Source organism: Alternaria atra, assembly GCF_907166805.1.
Source record: "Alternaria atra isolate CS162 genome assembly, contig: 21, whole genome shotgun sequence".
NCBI lineage: Eukaryota > Fungi > Ascomycota > Dothideomycetes > Pleosporales > Pleosporaceae > Alternaria > Alternaria atra.
This window is the reverse complement of record NW_025091319.1, coordinates 2,003,143-2,025,431: the sequence shown is the minus strand read 5'-3', so window position 1 is coordinate 2,025,431 and position 22,289 is coordinate 2,003,143. Positions and strand designations below refer to the sequence as shown.

The following is a 22,289-nucleotide window of genomic DNA, read 5'->3' as shown; positions in this document are numbered from 1 at the left end:
CGTAACTTGGTGGCACGGTGAGCAAAGGATTCGAGATCATAATTCTATATCAACGACGGATTGATATATACCAACAGAAACGTTATTGCAGGAATGGGTATGGACATCCAACCTTGGTTGTTCTTGTGGCTTTGGGCTGTGTTACTGGCTACCAGGCTCTGGACCCAATTCTATCCGTGGATTGACGCCGTTCGTACCATAGGTGTCTATACATCGCGCACTTGATATCTTTTCTGGAACGAATAGCTGTGAGCTTCCACAGCCGCTCATGTATGCGAACTTATCTCAGTCATAGTCATAGTCAAATCCAATGATCGCATGCGTAGACGAAACATAACGCGGCCTGTACCTCCTTCCGGCCTTGGGAATCCAATCCTCATCATCAATATCTGCAATCACGTCTTCCACCCGGGTATTTAAGCTCGGGCGCTGAACCCAATGTGACTCTCTCACAGCCCTCACTCGCATAGGCCTGTCCAATTCAGCATCATCCCGCGGTCGCACCCTTTCCCCGTCCGCGTTGAACCCAGTCAATTCCTTTCCTTTAGTGACATCGGCAGCACCTTGAGTACCGCCGCTCAATTCTTTTGCTAGTCTTGAATCACGCGCCTGCTTCAGTTTGCTCACGTTAATCTCTCGTACCCTAACTCTCTCATATGCTGTTCTAATCAAATCATTCGCTCCGCCGTCCTCTCCATCGCTAGCCTAGGAAGGGACTTGTGGATATAGCGCTGGGGAAATGGTGGTTTCCAAGTGTTTGACTCATGTAGCGAGGGCTGGGTGGGCTGGAAATGCTGGATGGAAGCTCGCCGTACAATCTCCGCGCACATGAATTGCGACAGTTCCTCCACATAGGCAAGGGGTAGATTCCAGCCAAATGGTACCAAATCCCTGTGCTCTAGTCCAACCGGCATATTTTAGTGCGAGGGTTCAAGGTGATGTGGTAGCGATGAGACTTGTTTCGAGAGCGTGTTGGCCCTTCCGCCATGTTTCTTCATCGTCGTTGAGCCGTTTGCGTTTCTTCGCTTCGAGCGGCCGTATTGGTGGTGAGTGTAGGCTGACTGCTTGGTTCGACGTCGACGTCCATAAGCTGGTTGGCCAGGTCGATCATGTTCATGGCTGCCATGACGACTGATGGGTCTGGGGATGCGGGAAGGTTGAGTGATGGTAGAACCTGTGGGTCGATAGGGCAGTGAAGGAAGAGTACATCATTGCCATTGAGAGTATGGAAGTGATGATGGTTGATTTGCAGTGTAATCAGATCTATTGACGTTGTGAATGTTTTAGCTGCTCGTAGGGCTGTCTCTCTCTCACTTTCGCTTCCGCTTCTACGGGTATGCATGCGTGAGTCGAGCTATCGTATATTGCCTACCATAGCACTGCTGTTTAGTGCTGGTAGCATATAATTGTGGAACACAACATCACGAGTACGAACCAGATTCATGACATAACCACAAATTCGTTAAGAGTTTGTATGCACTCTGCTGATGTTCTCTACACGCCTAAATATACAAATAAGAAACTCTAGTTAATGAATGCGCTAGGTCAATCTTCACGACGACTTAACTACGCAAGCAAGCGTCTCGCTCACGCGTAACTTCCTCCAAACAGGCTAACACTTCGTCCCATCCTCCAAGCGCCCCATAGTACCATCCCCAGAATGGCCAAGTTAGCAAACTGCCTGCAGATGACAAGCAAAAACGTCGTAGCCAAAACAGCATTCTCCGACCACCCTGAGGTGTCAACGTAAAGTAGAATGATATCGTAGACAATGAAAATATCGCGGAGCCAAATAAGGGGTACGACGACGAAAGCGAAACGAGCGAGGTCGTTGCGTTCGGGTGACTGCAGGATGTTAGTACCAATGCCATATAATCCGCTGCGAAGCAGGAAAAAGACTTACACCATGAGCATTCTTATTCGTAGTCCCGTACTCTCTCAACACTTCGATCGACACACTCAAACTAGCCGCAACGACAATAGCCTCGTGTACGATATACGTGATCCTCGTCGCACGGTCATGATTCATAACATTCGACCAAGACAAGAGTGCATCCGGGCCCGAGCTGCCAGTGCTGATATTGCGTGCCTCCATACCCAAACCCCAAGCTGCAAGACCAGTACCCAACATAGCCAGCATAATGAAGGTGTTCCAGATACGTGACATGGTCTTCGGCGTCGAGATACCAGTGCCGTTTTCTTGGACATGACTGGAATGAATCCAGACTCCGCCGTTGAGTAGCACAGTGAAGAAGATGGTGGCAAGTGTTGTTGTGAAGGTAAGTGCTGAGATGCTGGAGGCATAGTCGCTACCTGTAAGAGTATAGGCGCGCCGGCCGTTCCAACCTAAATCGTTATCATAGTCGATCGTTCCACTCGTCTTGAGGAGGTCGGATGTGAAGCGACAGACGTAGGCGACGAAGAGGCAGAGCAGTGCCGGCCAGAGGAAGAGGTATGTTCCTAACGTTGTCTTGAGTGGGCCATCGCGCGCGCTGGTATCTTTGCCGGGTGCGGTAAAGCGTCGTTGTTTGATGCGCTTGAATGTGGGTCTGGATGCTAGACCGAGGAGAATTAAGGCGCCCGCTGCCGTAATGACATCGAGGGCGAAGACGGCTTGGTAAGAGTCTCGTTCGTTTGTGATATTGATGCCGGACATGGCACGCTGAGTAGGATGGAGTGTATGGCTGAAGTAGGATGGGATTCGCATCAAACTCTGAGGGTGAACCCTATCATTTAACTACATGGAAGTTTGACAAAAAAGCATCCCTGACGCATATGACGTTGACCAGTGTCACCAGCTTAGCGAGGCGATGATAGTGGATCTGTTCGGATATGGGTGCCGATGATAGTGATAGTCGGAACAGACGGCAGGTATGACGAGGGCTTGATCTGACGAAGCCTTCAGTTATCTCACGGCCGCTGCTTCTACCACATCACTAAGACAAAACGAAAGTCGTTGGCACGAGTTGGGATCACAGACAAGTGAGCATGAGTAATGATGGTGCGGATGCAGCAAGTGAACTTGTGGAGGTTGGGGAGAAGTAGTCTAGCAAGCAATGGGTTAGCCTGCGGGAGGAGTGCGGGCGCTAAAAGGCCACCCCCGGATCTGTCAGTCCGGTGGCGATTTCCTTTCCATCTAATCGTCTACTTGACGATACCTTTTCCTTGCGTGCCCAAACGTGGCGCACACGTATCACCTGCGACAAGAAGCTGAAAGGCTGTGGACTTCAGGGTTCTATATGACAGCTTCGCCGGCATGGAACGCATAAACCACACTGAGTCATCGACGGGCGCGACGCGTCGAAACACGTATCACTAGCTGCAGAGCTATCGTTCGCGTTGCTGCTGAGGCTGTGCGGATGACATTAAAACAAATATTCTGACACTGTACTTTGCAAAGCAGATCTGAGTCGATGCCAGGCGATATGGGCATCGGTAAAATTAGGTATAAGGAAGTTGACGAAATGACGCTGATCTGTCGTAAACAAATCTACGATATTTGAGGGTTTTTTTCAATATAACCACACTCTTAGGATCCATGCGACAAAAGAAGGTTTTAAACATTGGTACGTTCGCGATTACAGGATGAAATATGGTTAGATTTAACTAGCAATCACTACATACGTGCAGTTGTAAAGAGCGTTGGTCAAAAGAAGGGAAACAAAAACAAAAACAAAAACAAAGGAAGAAACTAACAGGCTGTAAGGAACGTAGATAGGCAACACCTCCATCAACCGAGACATTAACAGTGCGTTCACCCGTGCAAACAAGTTCTTGTCCAATCTTAACCGCAGATCTTCTTATCAGTCGTGCAACCAACAAAGCCGTTGCAGACGACATAGGTTCCATGATCCGGAGGACAGGTGCCCCAGAATCGTTTTGGGCCTTCACAGTACTTGTTTTCACCAGTACATCCTACGAAACCGCTGGGACACTCATTAGGTCCGGCATACCAAGTGTTTGGAGGGCAAGTCTTAGAAGTAGGAGGAGGGTTTGACGGCGGAGTCACCGAAGGAGTCGAGGGAGAGGACTTGGTGTCGCAAATACGAGGATTAGTGCTGCAACCTCGAAATCCATTGGCGCAGTTGTAGAACGAACCCAGACCTGGGCCGCCAGAGCAGTCATTGAAGAAGCGTTTGGTTCCGCCACAGGTTTTATCTCCATCCGCATTTGCAACACAGCCAAGGAAGCCGCTGGGGCATTGGGCATCACTAGGCTTGTAATACAACATGCCGGGACAGAATTCGTCGGATCGCTCGTTCAGTGTTGGAGAGGCGCTGCTCAGAGCGAAGAAAGCGGAGACCAAGGAGACGGATGTGAAGAAATGCATGGCTGGAAAGTGTCTGGCAGTCCGTCTAAAGTTTTGGAAACTGAATGGAGAAGTCGGGCGAATATAAACTTGATGAAAGTTGTGAAGAGGACTGAGGGCTAATGGACAAGATGCAACGAGAAGTTGATAGTTCGAAGAGAAAGATGATGGAGTTGCAGTGAAAATGTTGATGTTAATGAGAATGTTGATGATGCATCTTGTAGGAGGTTCTAATGTCACAATTATATAGTCGACATTGCAGGCTGTGCAGCACTTCAACCCAGTGTTGCTGTATGCTCACTTCCCTCACAGACCGCAGCGCGTGGAATGCGAGACATCCGCTCCGACTGTGCCTTAGCGTGCTCCAAGATGTTTGTGGCGATGATCACTAAGGAGAGGGCTAGACAGTGTCAACAGTGAGATCATTCCTATTCAATTGGTCGCCATATCTTGGTCGACTAGGAACCAAAGTCTGAAGCGTACAGCTGCGGCTGGACAATTTGCTCAAGCAGCGGAAATAGCTCCACACAGATTGAACGTGAGCTGAACGTGAGCTGAACCGGTCCTGGTAGAAATCCATAATTGACAACATCGTCTCAATGAGTGAGCTGGGCAGGATGCGAAACCAAGTTGGTATTGGAACCATACCTAGGTAGACAGTACTGTGGGGAAGCTGTTGGAAAAAGTGATTACCATAGTCGCATAGCCTTAGTCTTATTGATCTCACGTGCTACCAAATTGTTCTTGCACCAATTATAGGCCAGAAACCGGCTAAGTCTCGATCCATTGGACCTGTGGAACATACATTAGGCGACTTCAATGTAGTTTTGAGGCGATCCTAGACAAGCTGCCTTCCGTCAGCGGAGCCAAGCAGTGATGATGACGCCTGGCAACACCGCAACTTAGATTTGTCATAGAAGAGATGTAGATGTTGAACTAACAGTAAGTGAGACACCAGAGTAAACGTGCAATCAGCAACATCACGCGAGCGTAATCGCGCTGCTAAGCAACTTGATCGAGGTTATTAGATCTTTCCATTAACTAGGTAACTGGCAATGCTAGTTTCCTCCTTAACCATAAAAGGTTCCCAATCTAGCGCACTACAGCCGGCTTGCAATATCTTCGTGCTAACACCTCTGGCTGCGCATGTGACAATACTGTAATCGTAAGCCGGACTGCTTTCTTCAGCCGCACACGTGACCATAGTACAATCATAACCATCCATACGTAATAGTACCAAACCACGGCTTGCGAACTCGCATTTCTTTCTATTGCAGTATATGGCTGTGCCACTTCAGCTCAGTGGCTATGTTACCGCCAAGCAACGTGAAGGCCAAGCCCTGTCTATTCACGAAACTGCCAGAAGAGAGACAAGCTGACAGAAAAGACTAACCAGAACGACCATGGTTCGAGCATGAAGTCTCACTCCTCCAACAGCATGACCAACTACTATTGCTTCTATACTACTCCTAAAACAGATCCAATTTCGGCTTTTGCATGCTACCTTATACAATATGCATTTATCCGCCTCTATCATCACCATTACTACAGGAATCTTCAACTCCCAGTGTAGAACAGGTACCAACCACTGCGAATTGATGGTACGTCGGTCTCCGCATGCATGACAGCCAGGTTGTGTATATATCATCGATGCACGTACCTGGACCCCATCCACCCAAGCACGTCTCGAAATTCCGCAATGCTACTCGTGGAGAGATGCGACAACTGTACTTAGTTGATAACGTGTGTAATTGTACAAGATACACTAATCAAAAGAGTCGAGATTGGTGCTTTCGCAAACCCGCGATTGCGTCATTCCTTCCACTAGCTTCGCACTAGTTGGTAAGCTCAGGAGTACGAAACTCAGGACTTGTTGTCCCATCTACACGACAACAAGACCATCTTGATTATAACACTCAACAACCAATTACGCGCTACTGCCCTGCGAATAGACTACCGATTGACCAATTAGCGATTCGGCCTTACTCTGTCGTTGACCCCTTAACAACCGACCTAGCACGCTCGAGCTACAAGGTTCGCCTACTGCGCACAACGGCAACCCCGAACGTCTAGATTGTGGACTATGTTTTCCTTTATCTCCACATTCGCGCGACAATACCCGATGCGGTTTAGTGTGGCTCTGTTGACTCTTCGCAAGACTATACGATACCAATTGAGGCTGCGATCTCGAATAAAATACTCTGCTTCTGGTCGGAGGCTTGGGGTTCTAGAGCTGATTCAATCATTTTCAGTATAGCGTCTCTCTGGCATAGATGTATGCAGTCTCAATACCGCAGGCATGCACCGTTCGTTCATCTGTGCATCAAGCAATAAAATCCTATAAGACCGTCAGACGCGCCATTCATTGTTCATCAACAGCGTGAGTGTCTTAATTGAGTCAGGATGAAGGTTTCTTCAGCAATTGCCATTGTACTCGCCAGTGTTGGGTTTGCAGATGCAGGCGATTTCTGCGCTCTCCAGCCCAAATCTTGTATAAATCTTCCTAAAGCCTCAGCCAAAGCCTGCTCGTCGCTCATCTGTATGACTGTCCAGGAAAATATTAGGAGGCAGATGCTTACACTTCTACAGCTAAAGCTGGTCTAAGGTTGACAACATGTTCTAAGCCCAAGTCTACAATCACCAAGACATTGACTGTTCAACCATCAGCAACTCAGACTGTCACGGTAACGCAAACAGCCTCTTCGACTGTCACAACGTACGTAACTGGCAAAACTTGCGCTGGACTTTTCACTGACTTTCCCAGCAACGTACAGAGAACGGTCCAGAAAACTGTCACCAGCACCACGACCTCTCACACCACCTTGGTCCAGACGACCACGAGCACCGCGCAGACAACGTTGGTTGTTCCTGTAACAACAACAGCGACCCAGGCCGTGACTGCGTACGTCCCACTTACCTGTTGATTGACCCAATGAGTGGCGACTGATCAACATAGAACAACTACGATCATCACCTCATTACCTTATCAGCAGGAGACATGCGCTGCTGCCACGCCCGTGGGCCGCAAACGTCGAAACAATTATAAAGCTTTGGACACAATTCCCCGTGACTGCTGTATGTCGAGGACTGCTCGGAGATCAACAGGAAGCTAATGAAGTCATAGCATGCTACCTCACAACAACGACTACGTGCGGTCAAACCACGACGACAACTACGGTTACCAGACCCACCTCGATTGTACGTGTGACGCAGGTCAGGCTTACCACGGTACTCAAGCACGACTCAAAAACCTCCGATGTCCTGCAAACAGTAACAGCTGTCGTTTCTGCGGTCCCGACTGATTCTTCAACAACGATCGTTGCAATCACTGAGACACACTCTGTGACTTCTGTAGTCGCAACTACTACTACCAGTAAGAGATATGATACCGATCATCTGGCAGCTTTGCTAACATTCTATAGCGACTACTTCCACAGCCACCGCTACCCAAACTGTTCAGGCCGACCCCTGCGCCGACCCTGTCCTCTACACATCCACCCGACCCGACTATCCCGGTTCCGCTTGGGGTGTGATGTCGGATTCTGGCAGCGCGAGGGACTGCTGCTATCGCTGCTTCGGTAGTAACGCAGGATGTCTATTCTGGAAATTCTCCAACCTTATTTGCACGCAGTACGTTATACCAAACAAGAATGATGCCGTTTCATGCATCACAAAAAGTTGCCGCAAGGGCAGACCATCACTCATATCTGCCGCTGGCGATGGGGCGACGTATGGCGTTGGAATCTGCGCTGCGGCCGGATTCAGTGGATGAGCTCGATTTTCGACTAGCCTTGTTGAACAGGAAAAGGCTATTAATATTCGTTCTGTATATTTGCTCAACTCTTCTTAGCGAGAAGGTCAGCTTTCTTCGCCCTCATGCTTTCGAAAAACCCCTGCATCATAGCTTGATCAATGCGATTAAACTCCCACCAACCTTCTTGCGAAGCGTCCGTAGTCCCCACATATACCTCCCTTGGGTGCAATCGTGCGCACGGCCATAAGCCAGACGGGCGGACAGAAAGAGTCGCTAGGAGTGGGTATAACTGTAAAAATGAAGGTACGAAGTCAGTATATGTCTCACATGCATTTCGTACAGTCATAACTTACCTCCTCCAGAAGCAGACTCGACAACACCTTCATCTCCCCTTTGTACCCAGGAGACAGGGCATCAATCATAGTTTGCGAAAGCTGGTCATACGTCGTATCCACAAGACGAACATGCCCACCATTGCAGCCAAAGCCAGGGCCATATGGAGGTGGAGGCCGAACTTCTTCCGCCGTAGGATCGAATCGATCGATATGCGACGCGTATGCCTGCTTATCGACAACGAGGAAATCTAGAGTCCACACACGCCCGAGTGCCGGCAGCATGGTGAACGTCTTCTTGAAATGACGTTTTGCAGCCCCCACGTCGCCTTCCGCAATTCCAAAGTCTCGGCCGTCGATGAACTTGATTCCATGCTTACTGATAATGTTGTCGAATCCCTGGATCCAGTTACCAGATCGCAAGAAATCCTTACTGAATTTTTCCTGGAAGGTTGCCCATTGCTCGTCGGTTTGGTCGTATGTTAGGCGGTAGCACACGAACCCCCACGCGTCGGGGTTGATCTCTACGTTTCGTGGGTTTTTTGCGTAGAAATCCATGCGCTCCCGTAGGATTGTGATCCACTGTTCTTCAGTTGGTGGTTTCGGTGGACCACAGAGGACTAGTCGAGTCTCGTCGCGGTTCCTCTTTCCCTCTTCGTAGTGACCAATCAGGTTTTCGGTGTTACGGAATCTTGGATGTGCTGGCTTCGTGAGTTGCTTCATGATGTTGATACTGTCCACCAGGGACGGTCGGTTGGACGCTTCCTCAGCCTCAGCCTTGTCCTGCGCATCAAGAATAGCCATTTGATGCTTGAATGACTTTGCTCCCATCATCTTGGTCCAGACATCTCGTCTCTGCGCTACCGGAAGGTCCTTGATGGCGTCGGAGACCGCGTATCCCTTGAAGCCGGTCATTGGAATGCCAACGGTGTAGTCAAGTCTGGTGAGCATGCCTCTGAGGTCTTGGACACACTCGTAATACTTCTTGCCTGCTTCACCTATAGCTGCTTCGTCGGTTCCAGCAATCTTAAGCGCGTCCTGGTACCGCGCGAAAGCACGCGCTTGGACGTCGTCGACGCGATCAATAACCCATTGATGCGTCCGTTCCGACATATTTGTCATCATATCGTTCCAGTATTCCGCCCACATGCCTGCAAGGTCAAGTTTCTCTTTAATGTCGTTATTTTCGCGCCGAAGGTTAGCTGCCTGCTCGAATTCGACATACTTATCCACCATCCAGTTGAAAGCGTCGCGTGTCCGGTTTTGAACCTCGTCATGGTTGTACCAGTCGAATATGTAGTTGATGTCTTTGATCGATTCGAAGAGATTCCGGTAATTGGCAGGGTCATCCATCTTACGCTCCAACCAGCGGTCTCCGCTGATCGGCACCATACCAAGCAAAAGCTTTGCTTTGAGGGGACGTAGACGTGCAAGGAAACCAACGTGTGGCGAGTCTTTGAGTTCTTTGATCTCTTGCCTCATTATTAGCGGTGCGATGCGGTCCATACAACTCTGGTTCAGCCTGTTATACGGTGCAGGAGCCCATTGGCTGTATGGACTATTCAGAAGGCCCCATTCTTCTTGCGTCAAGAGTGGGAAAGACGGGCGGCCACCACCAGGTCGAAGGCCACCCATAGCATAGAAGCCCCATGACTGCACATGTCGCACCGTTATAAGATCCTCCTCTTATTTCTGTCAGCATATGCTTATGAGGTTTTTGAAGGTGTAGTACCATAGACGAGATTTAGCAGCTGTTCGTGACTCCATGATGCATGGTCACCGAACCAGTCCTTCGCGTGCTTCTCCGCCGCATCTATATCCATGTTGAGTAGACTTTCGTTCATTGTCTCCTGTTTTGTAGCGGCAGTAATCTTTAATGATGAGATGAATTGTTGACAACGTATCGTTGGACTGTGTCTTTGTATATGTAGTATCGAAGACAGGAATGGTGCACCACGAGCTAGGCTGCAATTGGGCTTGTGCCAGGCTGCGATACGCAAGGCATGCCGGTTCAATCTTACCCTAGCCATTGATACATGACTGTTCAAGCCGCTAGGCGTTGATGAGCCGAACGGAGAGAGTTGCAGCCTCAGGGCGAATGTAAGGCGTGCCGCCCTAGGACCGAAAGGGGAAGGCGTAACCACCCCTGATATCCGCCACTAGGCAGCGATATGGACCGAGCGCAACTACAAACCTTCCGATTGCTTGCCCATTTGTTGATTTAGTCGTTCCTTTCTGATAGGTCGTACTTTGAGGAAACATCATTCTACCCTCAACCATGCAATGCGGAGCAGGCACGATATGCGATCGCCAAAGTGCCCAGCTTGCCTTCTCGTATGAGTATTTATTTGTTCCCGGAACATATGAGTGGCTCATAGTCTTCAATGCAACGGTAAGTATTTCGAGACAAGGAAGCTACTTCAATAGCGTAATTCTGAACTTAACGATTTTTGGGTTCCAGGAATCTGAGCGAATGGTCTTTTTGTAGCTTTCTCAATGCTCAGGACTAAGCTATCCAGCTTCGATTGATAACGCGAATTTCCCAAACTCGCTATCGATTCGACGTGGATATAGCAATAGTCGCTCTCATCTTGCTTTCAGGCCGCATGACGGCCTCTTCGCTCTCATTTCCGATCTCTGTGAGTCCCTCAATCCCGTACTTCCTATTACTGATGGACTTGTTCGATACCCCGCCGAAAGGCCTCATCTCGAACTGTCCGCTATGCGATTCATTGTACCGTGCATGAGGTTTACTGGGACCCTTCTCGTGACCCCCGGCGCTGCTCCACATTTTTGGAAGGTGTGTCTTGAGGAGAACTTTGAAAGTGGACGTGGTACTACATATGATGGCTACAATCATTTTGTATCAGCATTAGAACAAGGGTAATGAAGAGAGAAGGAAGACATACCCGCGTAGATCTCGATGCTGCACCACGACAGCGAATCACTCATATAGTACCAAATATCCGCTTCGTTCGAAAGGAAGAGCACGTAGTAGAAACGCACGCAGCCAGCTGCAACTGCGATGAGTCCAACACAGAGAAGGGCGCATAGCGCGATCTTTTGTCCCTGTGGCATTTGTAGCTTCCAGACAATGGACATTGGCAACACGTATATAGCGAAGTCTTGAATGACGCTGCGAGTCCCTAAAGTCAGCATACTGGCATGAAGTCAACGTGCTAGGTCGCCCAATACTTACTTCATGATCCCGTTGATGTTGAAAAACATCTGCTGCGTAGGCTGCTTCAAGCACTTCTCCGGATGCTCAGCCTGGCCCGCAGGATCCCAAAACAAAGATGGTGGCGTGCAAACAAACAGTAGCACGAAGAATGTAACGATAGAGAGAGCAGCCACCCATGCCATCAGGAAGTATACAATCACCCTTGTGCGCCGCCGAGGGTCTAGTCTTCGGTAAAACACCAGGATGCTGAACTTGACTAGGCAAATCGCAACAACATATAACAGACGTGTGGCAAGGTTTGCTTTCAGCATCGGTGCAAGGTCTTCTTTGGGGATTTCGAGAGCTATCTGATCGTTAGTTGCTGTCTGGGTGGGCAGATCCGTTCTGATTACTTACTGTGCTTGCCAACACCGTACCAGCCGCCTACCAACGGATATATCAGTTAATCTAAGGCTCGATCACCAGAGTGTCCCATTCTCAACGGGAAGACTTATAAACCATGTTGGCAATAGACAGCGAGATCGTGAAGAATGCACCAGAGAGCATCAGATCTGGATTCGATCATGTCAGTAACAACATTGCGAGATTTTCTTGTGAAGGTGGACTTACAGTCGTCGATGGCTAAACACAATTGCTTCAAGCGTAAACGGACATAGATGCGTAAAACGACTATTACAGTCGTGATTGCATTGAAAGGGATGGCGACCGCAAACAATGAGGCTTGCTTAGTGCCGCTCTCTAGCCCACGAGGCTGTATTTGATGCGATACTCCTCGTAGCGGAGACATATTCAACATATTCATGCGCGTAAAGAATGGATGCTTGGAAGTGGTTTGTTCATCTCAAGACCAGATGCGAGTGCAAAAAGAGTTGGAACGCGAGCTACTTTGGTAGGTCGCTCGGGGGTACCGACTGTGCCTCAAAAGCTTGGGGAAAAAACAGTCGATCATAACGTTTTCTGTAAATTTTCTTACCGTGCCGACTTAATGCAACGATTCTGGTCGTCAATGCTCTCGCTTTCCTCTTCGTATAAGTCAACTACGTGCATCCGTCAGAACTGCGGGTATATCTTTATCACTGCTACATCCTAGTTTGTTCCATCGTACTTAACCAACTGTTTATAATTTGTAAGGTTAGGTAAAGAAACTGACGCAAAAGTCAGCATATACTCGGTAACGCCGCATAAGTCTCCACAAAGCACTAACTCGATAGCGAAGTTCCCCCGTGCCCCACGCCATAGCTAAATCCTTCGCAGGGGACCTACAGTTTCGGAACGCACCTGACACCAATGGGATGCCGTGCCGGTGTGACAGAGAAGAGGAGTGCACACACACCGTCGCAGCCAGGACCAGCAGTTATACTATACCGGTAATCATGTATCACTCTTCCAATGGCAGATGAGCCCGGGTAGGGGTTTTAGCTAATAGCTTCTCTTCTTCAAAGAATGATGTGATGCGGGTCTCGATTACCTCGCTATATTGCGGCATATAAGGGATCTCACTAATGGGATAGCTTCATCTAATACTTCTTCTGACCTATTGAGAGAGCAATGTCCGATTCTCCATTTGGTATATGCTACACTCGTGTGGGTTCCAGGATGTTGAAGAGTTGAGGACAACGATACGTTTGACAGAGATGAATGCGAATAAAACAAGAGTTGAAATCTGGCGACCATATCTCCGTTCGTGGGTTCGGACGTTAGGGTAACGCCCCAATAGAGTGCCGCATCAGGCTTAGTGTTGGTGGTCTCTGGGGGCAAACACCAAAGGCTCATTTCTTGGCTCCAATGCAGCTCTCCATTGTCACCATCCGCCTGTTTTCCTTCAGAGCGACCAACTCAGCCCAGAAGTCCTTCTTCCAAGCATTTTGCAGTCTCTTTGGCTCCCAGCCCAACAGCTTGCGGGCTCGCACCGCTTTTGTAGCCTTATGCCCGCCCCAGCCACGCTCCGCAATATCGCGATGGCCTGCAGTGAGCTTGTCGGCGATCTCCTGCAGCGGCACGAGTCTAATTTCCTTTTCTTTCGGGGTATCGTCGCGTGGCAGGATCCTGTCTGCGAAAGCTGCATCCAAACACCCCTGGTTGATCTCCTTGATGAGGGTGCGGCCGACTGCTGCGAACATGATGCCGTTCTTGCCAGAAGGAAGGTAACCGACACCGTGATCATCGCGTTCAAGAATGGTGCGTACGAGAAGGACATAGATATCGGCAAGATCGATGACGTGGACCCAATCGAAGTTCGCCGTTTCGTTGAGCTTCCAACCGTAGCCATGTTGTACGACGTACATCATGATCAAGGGAATAACTAGACCTTGGCGGTTGAATAGGCCAGTGCCTTCGCCAAAGATGCAAGGTGTATTGACACTGATGGCCTGTACACCGGTGGCAGCGGCAGTCTCCAAGACCCCAACTTCAGTTGTGCGCTGCGCGTATGGTTCTATCTCATCGAGCGCTCTCATAAAGTCGAGGATCTTGTCACTGTCCGCTTCATCGTTCCACTCTCGTATTGGTCGAGGGGGCTGCGATAACGGACGATCAGACAAGTTCGTACAACCGGAGATGTGCAGCATCCACGGTGCGGGTTTGCTGGCTTTGATTCGGCGTGCAAGACCATTCACAAAGGCTATGGCGCCTTCAGGAATGAAACCAGAGCCAGTATTGATCACAATGTCATACTTCGAGGCGGTGTCTTCGATGAATGCTGTGTCTTCGAGGCCAGACCATCTGATGGTATTGATGCGAGATCCGTATGCGTTCTTGAGTTCCAGAGCCTGTGTTTCATTGCGAATAAGGAGGTCGAAAGTAAGATCTTTGATACTTGGTGCTGTACTAGCTATGAGCTGAGAAAGTACGGTGCCGCCAACGTACCCAGTGGCACCAGTGATGAGAATTCTACTCATGATTTAATCCTGAAGAACGTTCAGGTCTGGTGTCCGAAATGAATCTTGATCATACAGAATGCTAGATAAATGTCGCTTCGTCGCTCCTGTTGAGATGGACTCTCAGCCGGGTCTGACTCGTGTGCTTGTTTTATAGTGGGTATCGAACTGTGGGATACAAGCTTGGCCATGCAAGGACTATACAGATCAGGAAAGAACTGCGTGGTCGTTGAACAAGTGTGGGGTTGGGGAGGTGGTATCAACGCGCTCATCCAGTCAACTGTGTAGTATCGGTTCGATGAGAAATGTACTATCCATCGCTGCTTTCTCCTTCATGCATCCTCCCAGCATGAGGATCACTACCTTGCTCAACCTCAGTCAGAGCCTGTCCAATTTTCAATAAAATGTCGGCTCATATTACCACCTGGCCGATATTCGGAGAGAGGATCAACCTGACTGGCAGTAGCAATCAACGCGAAAGCAGCTGCAACAAGGAATAGCAAATTTCCCGTCGTTTGCATGAGTTGCAATCCTTCACTTGCTCCTTCGAAATGGAAGATCAAGCTGTACCGTATCTGGCAAGTTCTCCACAATCATCAGGAAGGACGCATGCATGCGGCGCAGTAAAACTGCCCAATATCGGTATCGAAGGGACATGACAGGGTAAGCACACCACGCCCGCTAGGATGAGATGGAAGCGAAGTCGTGAACAAAAGGGTATCGAAGAGTGGGTCGATGGCCCGAGATGGGAGAACGGGCACCGCTGCGACCGGAGAACCGTTATATCACGACCGATCAAGAGCTTCGTTTGACTGAGATTGTTGCGTTTTCAGAGCTGCATGACGGGATGAAGTGGAGTTACCGCAAAACTGCTATGTGCGCGTATGCATCGAGTGATTTACCATATGGTCAGAGAGTGAACCGAACGCCGCAGGCCCGTGCACAGCTCGTGCATGTTAGTCACATGGAACGAATATAGCGGATTTATTGGCTATATCTCCAATTAAGCATGACGGTGCAGTATGAACGGCGAATGATGTTGTTCAGAGGGTTTTGGTAGCCTGTAAACTGATTGAGTCTTGCTTAGTACGATGTGTTTTGCCCAGTTTCGCGCTCCTGAGCCTGCAGACTAGCGTGAGACTAAGGATGACGCGACGTAATCCTTACAAGCGAGGCTTGCGAACCTATTAACTTTAACTCCTCACGTTGATGCTTCCCCTGCAATTGCACACATCACCAACAAGAGGTAGTCGCCGCACCCTTTCAAAAGGAATTTACCTCAGCATCTGAAACCCATCGATTTTTCGTCTCATTCGCAATGGATTGTTTACTACATAGATCAAGATGGGTTCAGGCTGTCACTGCTTGTTCGTTATTGATTGGAACTAACACAACTCAGCCTCGAACGACCATACAATTAGCGACGGAGGAACGTCTGCACGGATGTTTCTGCGTCAAAGATCTCCAATTCTGGAGTCATTCAAGTAAAGCAACTCCTCCATGTTGAAAATGCTCATAGCTGGTATCACAATGAGTGTCTACGCACCTCTCCTTTGCGTTCTTTTCTCTGACTATCTTACCCGAGCGTGCGCGCCGGGAGATGGCGGAGGAGGCCTGAGCAAATGGAGAAGTATATAGTACACCGTACTTCAACGATCTAGACGCTGAATTCGCGACGGTAAAAGCGCTGAGTCTGTATAGAACTGCAAAGGAGGAGACAGAATGGATGTGGAAACTTGCGGGATTGAGAAAAGAGGCTGAGCGGGGTGAGGGGCGGGACGGGCTACCGTTTCCGCTAAATGTGCCTGCGCATGAGGACTTGGATGATCGGCAGTTGGAAAGGTTGCAAGAGGATATCGAGCTTTTGGATCGGTGGTTGCTGAGTTTGGGGTGTACTCCCGATAGTCTCCTACTTACGGCAAGTTGCCAGAGCAGAAATAGTAATAGTATGATGGATGCAGCTTCAGAACGACTAGCTGCCAGAACTGAGCGACTCAAAGCCGTGATACAGCGAGAAGTCGACCGATGATGGCTGGACTAGACTGCGGAGGTAGAAAGAGAAGCCCTTTCCCAAGGATACAAGTTTCCCGAAGGCGCGCCAGGCTGAGAGACCGTTAGCCCAAACGAACAAGAACTAATAAGACGGGCAGTCGATGTTAATCGAGCGAACAGCGTGGCAGAGAATGCAAGAGGCAGAATATAAGTCGGGCCTGGTCAGTCTACCATACCTGCGCTTTCCCAGCAGAACAGTGTGACCAGTCTCCATGGAGAAGCTGACCCAGCCTTGGCTACTAATAGAGACTTTGAGGAGAATGAGCGTCGCCCTTCTCGTCAGATCTACGGTCTCTCGCCAGCTAACTCGGACTCACAAACTACGGCTAGTCGCACCGAGCAGACAAAAGAGGATTACTACGCGCTCAAGGAGAAGTTCGAGGCTCCAAAGTGGGCAGATAAAGTACATCAGATTGCCGTACTGAGGTATGGAGTCTTGTATCTTGGAAGGAAGTGGCTAGATGATCTGGCGAATTGGGAGACTATTCTCCTTGCGGTCAAAGAGCGGATTTTAAAGGTGAACAAATATCTGGAGTTGCAAGAGGAGTTTGAGGGGTCGGACACGGAAAGCGAGTAGAATAGGGGCAGCGCCACTTAGCGACAGGGGTGAATTTGAACCCTACGAAGCGTGTTGCCGAATATGTTGTTCTACAACTCCTGAGAAGCAGGACGCGACAGTTCTAAGGAAAGAGATTGTGGGGTGATGAGATGTAGATGCGCAGTTTACGAACGTGCCTTCCCTCCATGCATTAGTCATGCTCCGCTCAGCCAATCAAAAGCCGCGGTGTCGACTCATCCTGAGTTGCCGGAGAATTGCGCTAGCCCTGCTTCGCCGTATCCTCTTGTGTGTATATGAGCACGAAGGTCGCTGAAGTTCGAATAATCATTTCTCAAGAGGTTTATCGGAACAGACGTCCTTTCCAAGAATCATCGCTCAATCACCAACAATCGACAATTTCTCGAAAGATGGTACGCAAACTCAAAGAGGCAGCCCCACTTGCAGAAGTGCATCACGGTGGTGGCCACATAACAGTAACAGCGCAGCAATCGCGCTACGCACTCGATGCTGTCGATGCACCTGCATCGAAAGAGGTAATATATATCTCCTCCCTTCCACATCGCGCCATCCATACTCACATCCACAGATACTCATCAAAGATCTCTCCATCACAGTCGCCAACCGCGAACTCCTCTCACGCACAACACTCCACTTAGTAGAGGCACGCCACTATGTGATGGTGGGTCGGAACGGTACCGGCAAGTCGACACTCCTTAAAGCTATTGCCGATGGTCTGGTTCCGGGGATACCGTGGAGTACGAGGATTTTGCTTCTGGGTCAGACGAGGGAAGATGACTTGGGAGATGATTTGAATGCGCTGAGTCTAAGGGGTGAAACTGTTCTGCAGCATGTTGTCCGGAGTGATCGGGTTCGAGAGCGATATATGCGAGAGGCGAAGATGCTGAGTGAAGCAGTTGAGAACTCGATTGATTCCATGGCACCGGTCCGGGTGTACAGGCGCATTGGTCACGAGAGGCTGGCGCTGCAACTAAGAGAAGGTCACCGCATCGCTGAGAGGAGAAGTGGTGCGCGGGGTAAGCTAGCGAGGAAAGAGCTGATCAAGCTTGAAGAGCGATTCCAAGAATCCGAGCAACGGCTTCAGGAGACTGAAATCGAGCCTATGAAGCTCAGCGAAGAGACACAAGCAGCCGCAGATTTGCTCGCTGGCGTGCAGGCTTCCCTCGAACTCATGGATGCAGATGAGGCAGAAGCAAAAGCACGCGTCGTCTTGCTCGGCCTGGGCTTCAAAGAGGACCGTATCGACAAGCCTGTGTCGGAGCTCTCAGGAGGATGGAAGACCAGGTGCGATCTAGCTTGTGCTCTCACACAGTATTCCGACGTATTGCTGCTAGATGAGCCCACCAACTTCTTGGACCTGCCATCGATCATCTGGCTACAGGAGTATATCCGCAATCTGAAAGGCACGACTGTCTTGATAACGACTCATGATCGCGACTTCGGAGACGCGGTAGCTGAGGAGCTTATTGTCTTGCGTAACCAGGTTTTGGAAACTTTTCGCGGCAACCTCAGTTTGTACGAGCGCGAGAGATGGAAGAAGGCCAGGTATATGACGAAGATGAAGGAAGCGCAGGACAAGCAGAAGAAACACATTGAAAAGACGATTGCGGGCAACATCAAGGCAGCGAAAGACAAGGGAGACGACAAGAAATTGAAGCAGGCTGCATCCAGGAAGAAGAAGCTCGACGATAGAATGGGATTGCAAGTCGGTCTGAAAGGTGGTCGCTTCAAACTGAACCGGGATCTCGCAGGCTACCATACGTCGCGTCGAGCGGAGATTGAGATACCAGATTTTGATCCACCAGTGAATCTCTCGTTCCCGCACCAGCCACCCGAATTGAAGTTTCCTGGCGCATTAGTAAGCCTAGAGAAGGTGTCATTTGCGTACCCTGGAAGAAAGAAATTGCCCATCTTGACAGACGTCAGTCTGACCATACACCCGGGGGCAAGAATAGGGTTGGCGGGCCTCAATGGCTCAGGCAAGACAACGCTGGTTTCCCTGATAATGGGGGGTGATGAAGAAGGCGGCCTTGCACCCACTTCTGGCACGATCGCGCGACATGCGAGAGTGAAGATCGGTCGCTTCTCGCAGCAATCTGTCGAAGAGATCACTGCCCTGGCGTCTTCCAGCCCTCGGATGACGGCGCTTCGGCACATAATGGACTGCATTGGAGATGGCGCACAGGAGAAGGATGCGCGGGCAGTTTTAGGCGGGCTGGGACTTCATGGTCCGACTGTGTCGGATGTCCCGCTCGTGCTCTTGTCGGGAGGGCAAAAAGTCAGGGTCGCGCTTGCCAAGCTTCTATGGCCACCGCCGCAGCTGCTCATTCTGGACGAGGTGACAACCCATCTAGACGCAGACACCATCCTCGGTCTTGTGATGGCCTTGAAGGAGTATGATGGTGCGCTGCTCGTGGTAACACACGACAGATTCTTCATGAGGTATGTCAGTCATTGTCGATCGCGGAGAAGCGCATCGAGAATAAGCATAATAGAGTTCAGCTATTAACACCCCGCAGGACCGTAGTGGAAGGGCAGTCGCCGTACAAGCTAGCGCCAGGGGTTCACGCGGTGTCCGAGGACGAGGCTGACGAAAGCAGCGAGTCGGAAGATGAGGAGGCAGGGCTAGCTCCGGGGAGCGTTTTTCGGCTGACTAGAGGGCAGCTTAAGAAGCTTGACCTGGGCATGGACGAGTACGAGGACATTGCGGCGCGGACTGCGGCGAAGCTGGCTCGAGCGAAGCGGTAAGCAGCTGAGAATAGATATCTAGCAATTTATGTCTCGCCAGTGTCGAGTTGTGAGAGCCTGTCCAGACCTTCGAGGCGACGTCTGACAGCTGTCGGGGCCATTTGGTTCGGGCGGGCTTGCTTCCCGCTGCACGCACAGATGGCAACGCGACACCTGCGCGCGGATCACTGCGTACGGCAGAGGCCTTTAGGGGCAGCTTTTCGCGCCAAGCTCGAGCGAGATAATATTGCTCCAACGCGTCGCTCCTTTTGTCTGCAGCGTCCAATTGGTCTCCTCTCATTAGCCATTGGCGTGCACTATGCCCATCTTTCCTTGTACACCCCTTCTGACCGTAATAGTAATGTCATAGCTGTAGCTATAATCCTTCCACAGGCGCGCATGAACGACTCTGCGTATCGAGATAAGCTCGAGCTTGGGAACCCTGAGTAATAACTGGCGGGCATCATGGGCGAAACCGAATCATCCACACCTCGCTCTACCGCTGAACCACAGCTCAAGGCTGCCAAAGACAAGAACTGTCCCTTTTGCGGCCAGGCCTTCACCTCGTCCAGTCTGGGACGCCACCTGGACTTGTACATCAGACCCAAAAACCCAAAGGCGCCAGATGGCGTCCATAATGTCGACGAGATACGGAAGCTGCGAGGCGGCATCACCAGGCGACAGGCCAAGGGCAGCGTATCAACGCCGCGGAGAGATGACAGCGGCACGAGTACGCCTGCAAACAAGAAGCGCATAGCGAGCGAAGATTCTGTCCTTATGGGCAGCCCCGAAGACGACGATGAGCCACTGGAAGTTGGCAAGACGAGGGGGCAGTTCAAGGATGTCAGCTGGGGAAGCAGCAGCCGTCCTTCACGGTTGAACACCAAAACGCCAGACCCTCGCCGTGATGCATCGCGGCAGTTGCGAAAGGTCGACCTCGACCAGAGGCAGAAGACGAACGAGGAAAATGAGATTGCGAGCGCCACCGAGATGGCGCTGCGGGAGCTGTTGAAGAGCGTACGAGACGCCAAGTATGTCTCTCACCCACCACCTACCCTTATGACGCTAACAATACGTAGTGCAAAAGCATCCGGCTCCGGCCTCTTCGACTTCGATCCCTACACGCAAAACTTCCCCGCGCTGTGCCTCCAGATCCTCCCTGCGCCCTCTACCCTCTTCTCCCCCACACCCTTCCCTACGTCCGAGTCATGGTCCATCACCCCGCCGGGACAGAAGCAGTTTGAAGCGCTGAATAAGCAGGTCCGCGAGCGCCTGCTTGCCTACCAACGGCAGCGACAGATCAATCAGGTCTACCCATCAGGTTCGCACTCGAGCGCCCCTTCCACCAACACCTCACCCCTACCCACACCGCCACTCTTCGATCATGACCCCCAACGCATCTTTGGGCACATTGCAGACGCCTATCATCACTGGACACAACAGTCAGATAAGACGAGACAGGAGTATTGGCAGATTGAGATACTGCGCTGCTACGCCCGTGCCGATGACAGGCGACGGGAAGCTGAAGTGCAACTAGGAAACGCACGCAGGGAGATTGAGTACCTGAAAGCAAACCGCTGGACCTCAGGAGCCCCCGATGTATCGCCCATCAGTATCAACCTCGGCACCGACACTGCCAGAGAGCTTGCAAAGCACGGCATGGACTACCGCAACTGGGACTACGACCGCCTCATCGACAAGTGGCGGACCGCTATCCGTGAGAATAGGACCTCAGTCTCCGGCATGGGTGCCCAGAAGCCACTACCTGGCGATGCTAGCACGAGGAGCTGCTCTATGGCTAGTCTCCCACAACAGACATTCGCTACTGTCAACCAGCCTAGGCAAGGCAGCCCAATCAAGGTCGAAACCAACATGCCCTTTAGCGCACCACCCACCGTATGTGGTGACGGGGACAACGATCAAGTCGATGCAGAAGGCGATGATGACGACGACGACATTGACCTGACTCCCCAAACCATTGAGGAGGAAGACTCGATGCATCAGATGCAGCACCAGGCCCAACAACAACAGGCCTTGCATCAACCGCAGCCCCAACATCACCACGGAGCACCCCTCCAACCCACACCGCCGCATCCCTCACAACAGTTCCAGCCACACATGCAGACTACCCAGCACATCACCCAGGCTCAGATCGCTCAGGCACAGGCTCAAGCCCAAGCATGGGCAGCCGCGCGTCAGCACATGAACCAGTCACGCAACCAAGACTTCCGCCCACATCAGCAGCACCAGCTCTCGCCTCATATGCAGCACGTCGGCTCGGCTGATAGCAGTCGACGGGAGTCGCTTGCCATGATGGACCCACACGCCATGAACCAGAATAATATGAACGCCATGGGCAGCTCCATGATGTCAGGCGGTATGGATGGTCTCGACAGTCGTCAAGATCAATTCCTCCACATGGACATGGGCATGTCAACGGGCTTTGTCGGCTCAAACGATCCCAGTGTCTCAATGGGTTAA

The 22,289-nt window shown here is 50.7% G+C and overlaps 8 protein-coding genes across 8 annotated transcripts; 4 read left to right on the top strand and 4 right to left on the bottom strand.

The window, feature by feature from the left end:
* Positions 1 to 1,587: 1,587 nt before the first annotated feature.
* Positions 1,588 to 2,656, bottom strand: ALTATR162_LOCUS1092 (uncharacterized protein; the record flags this gene model as incomplete). The annotated part of the gene is made up of 2 exons (XM_043308687.1): positions 1,588 to 1,845; positions 1,904 to 2,656. 2 exons carry the CDS (start codon positions 2,654 to 2,656, stop codon positions 1,588 to 1,590), a joined length of 1,011 nt encoding a protein of 336 aa, XP_043164622.1.
* A 4,056-nt stretch (positions 2,657 to 6,712) lies between these two features.
* ALTATR162_LOCUS1091 (uncharacterized protein) lies at positions 6,713 to 8,081 on the top strand (the record flags this gene model as incomplete). Its single annotated transcript, XM_043308686.1, has 6 exons — positions 6,713 to 6,848; positions 6,899 to 7,025; positions 7,074 to 7,211; positions 7,266 to 7,384; positions 7,434 to 7,682; positions 7,732 to 8,081. The coding sequence occupies 6 exons, from the start codon at positions 6,713 to 6,715 to the stop codon at positions 8,079 to 8,081; spliced, it is 1,119 nt and encodes a 372-aa protein (XP_043164621.1).
* A 126-nt stretch (positions 8,082 to 8,207) lies between these two features.
* On the bottom strand, positions 8,208 to 10,239 carry ALTATR162_LOCUS1090 (uncharacterized protein; the record flags this gene model as incomplete). Its single annotated transcript, XM_043308685.1, has 3 exons — positions 8,208 to 8,336; positions 8,417 to 10,080; positions 10,128 to 10,239. The coding sequence occupies 3 exons, from the start codon at positions 10,237 to 10,239 to the stop codon at positions 8,208 to 8,210; spliced, it is 1,905 nt and encodes a 634-aa protein (XP_043164620.1).
* Positions 10,240 to 10,946: 707 nt separating this feature from the next.
* On the bottom strand, positions 10,947 to 12,372 carry ALTATR162_LOCUS1089 (uncharacterized protein; the record flags this gene model as incomplete). Its single annotated transcript, XM_043308684.1, has 6 exons — positions 10,947 to 11,245; positions 11,305 to 11,531; positions 11,595 to 11,919; positions 11,973 to 11,999; positions 12,059 to 12,127; positions 12,186 to 12,372. 6 exons carry the CDS (start codon positions 12,370 to 12,372, stop codon positions 10,947 to 10,949), a joined length of 1,134 nt encoding a protein of 377 aa, XP_043164619.1.
* A 973-nt stretch (positions 12,373 to 13,345) lies between these two features.
* On the bottom strand, positions 13,346 to 14,473 carry ALTATR162_LOCUS1088 (uncharacterized protein; the record flags this gene model as incomplete). Its single annotated transcript, XM_043308683.1, has 1 exon — positions 13,346 to 14,473. One exon carries the CDS (start codon positions 14,471 to 14,473, stop codon positions 13,346 to 13,348), a length of 1,128 nt encoding a protein of 375 aa, XP_043164618.1.
* A 1,323-nt stretch (positions 14,474 to 15,796) lies between these two features.
* Positions 15,797 to 17,081, top strand: ALTATR162_LOCUS1087 (uncharacterized protein; the record flags this gene model as incomplete). Its single annotated transcript, XM_043308682.1, has 3 exons — positions 15,797 to 15,800; positions 15,852 to 15,885; positions 16,712 to 17,081. 3 exons carry the CDS (start codon positions 15,797 to 15,799, stop codon positions 17,079 to 17,081), a joined length of 408 nt encoding a protein of 135 aa, XP_043164617.1.
* Positions 17,082 to 17,470: 389 nt separating this feature from the next.
* ALTATR162_LOCUS1086 (uncharacterized protein) lies at positions 17,471 to 19,829 on the top strand (the record flags this gene model as incomplete). The annotated part of the gene is made up of 3 exons (XM_043308681.1): positions 17,471 to 17,596; positions 17,650 to 19,523; positions 19,601 to 19,829. The coding sequence occupies 3 exons, from the start codon at positions 17,471 to 17,473 to the stop codon at positions 19,827 to 19,829; spliced, it is 2,229 nt and encodes a 742-aa protein (XP_043164616.1).
* A 444-nt stretch (positions 19,830 to 20,273) lies between these two features.
* ALTATR162_LOCUS1085 (uncharacterized protein) lies at positions 20,274 to 22,289 on the top strand (the record flags this gene model as incomplete). The annotated part of the gene is made up of 2 exons (XM_043308680.1): positions 20,274 to 20,839; positions 20,888 to 22,289. 2 exons carry the CDS (start codon positions 20,274 to 20,276, stop codon positions 22,287 to 22,289), a joined length of 1,968 nt encoding a protein of 655 aa, XP_043164615.1.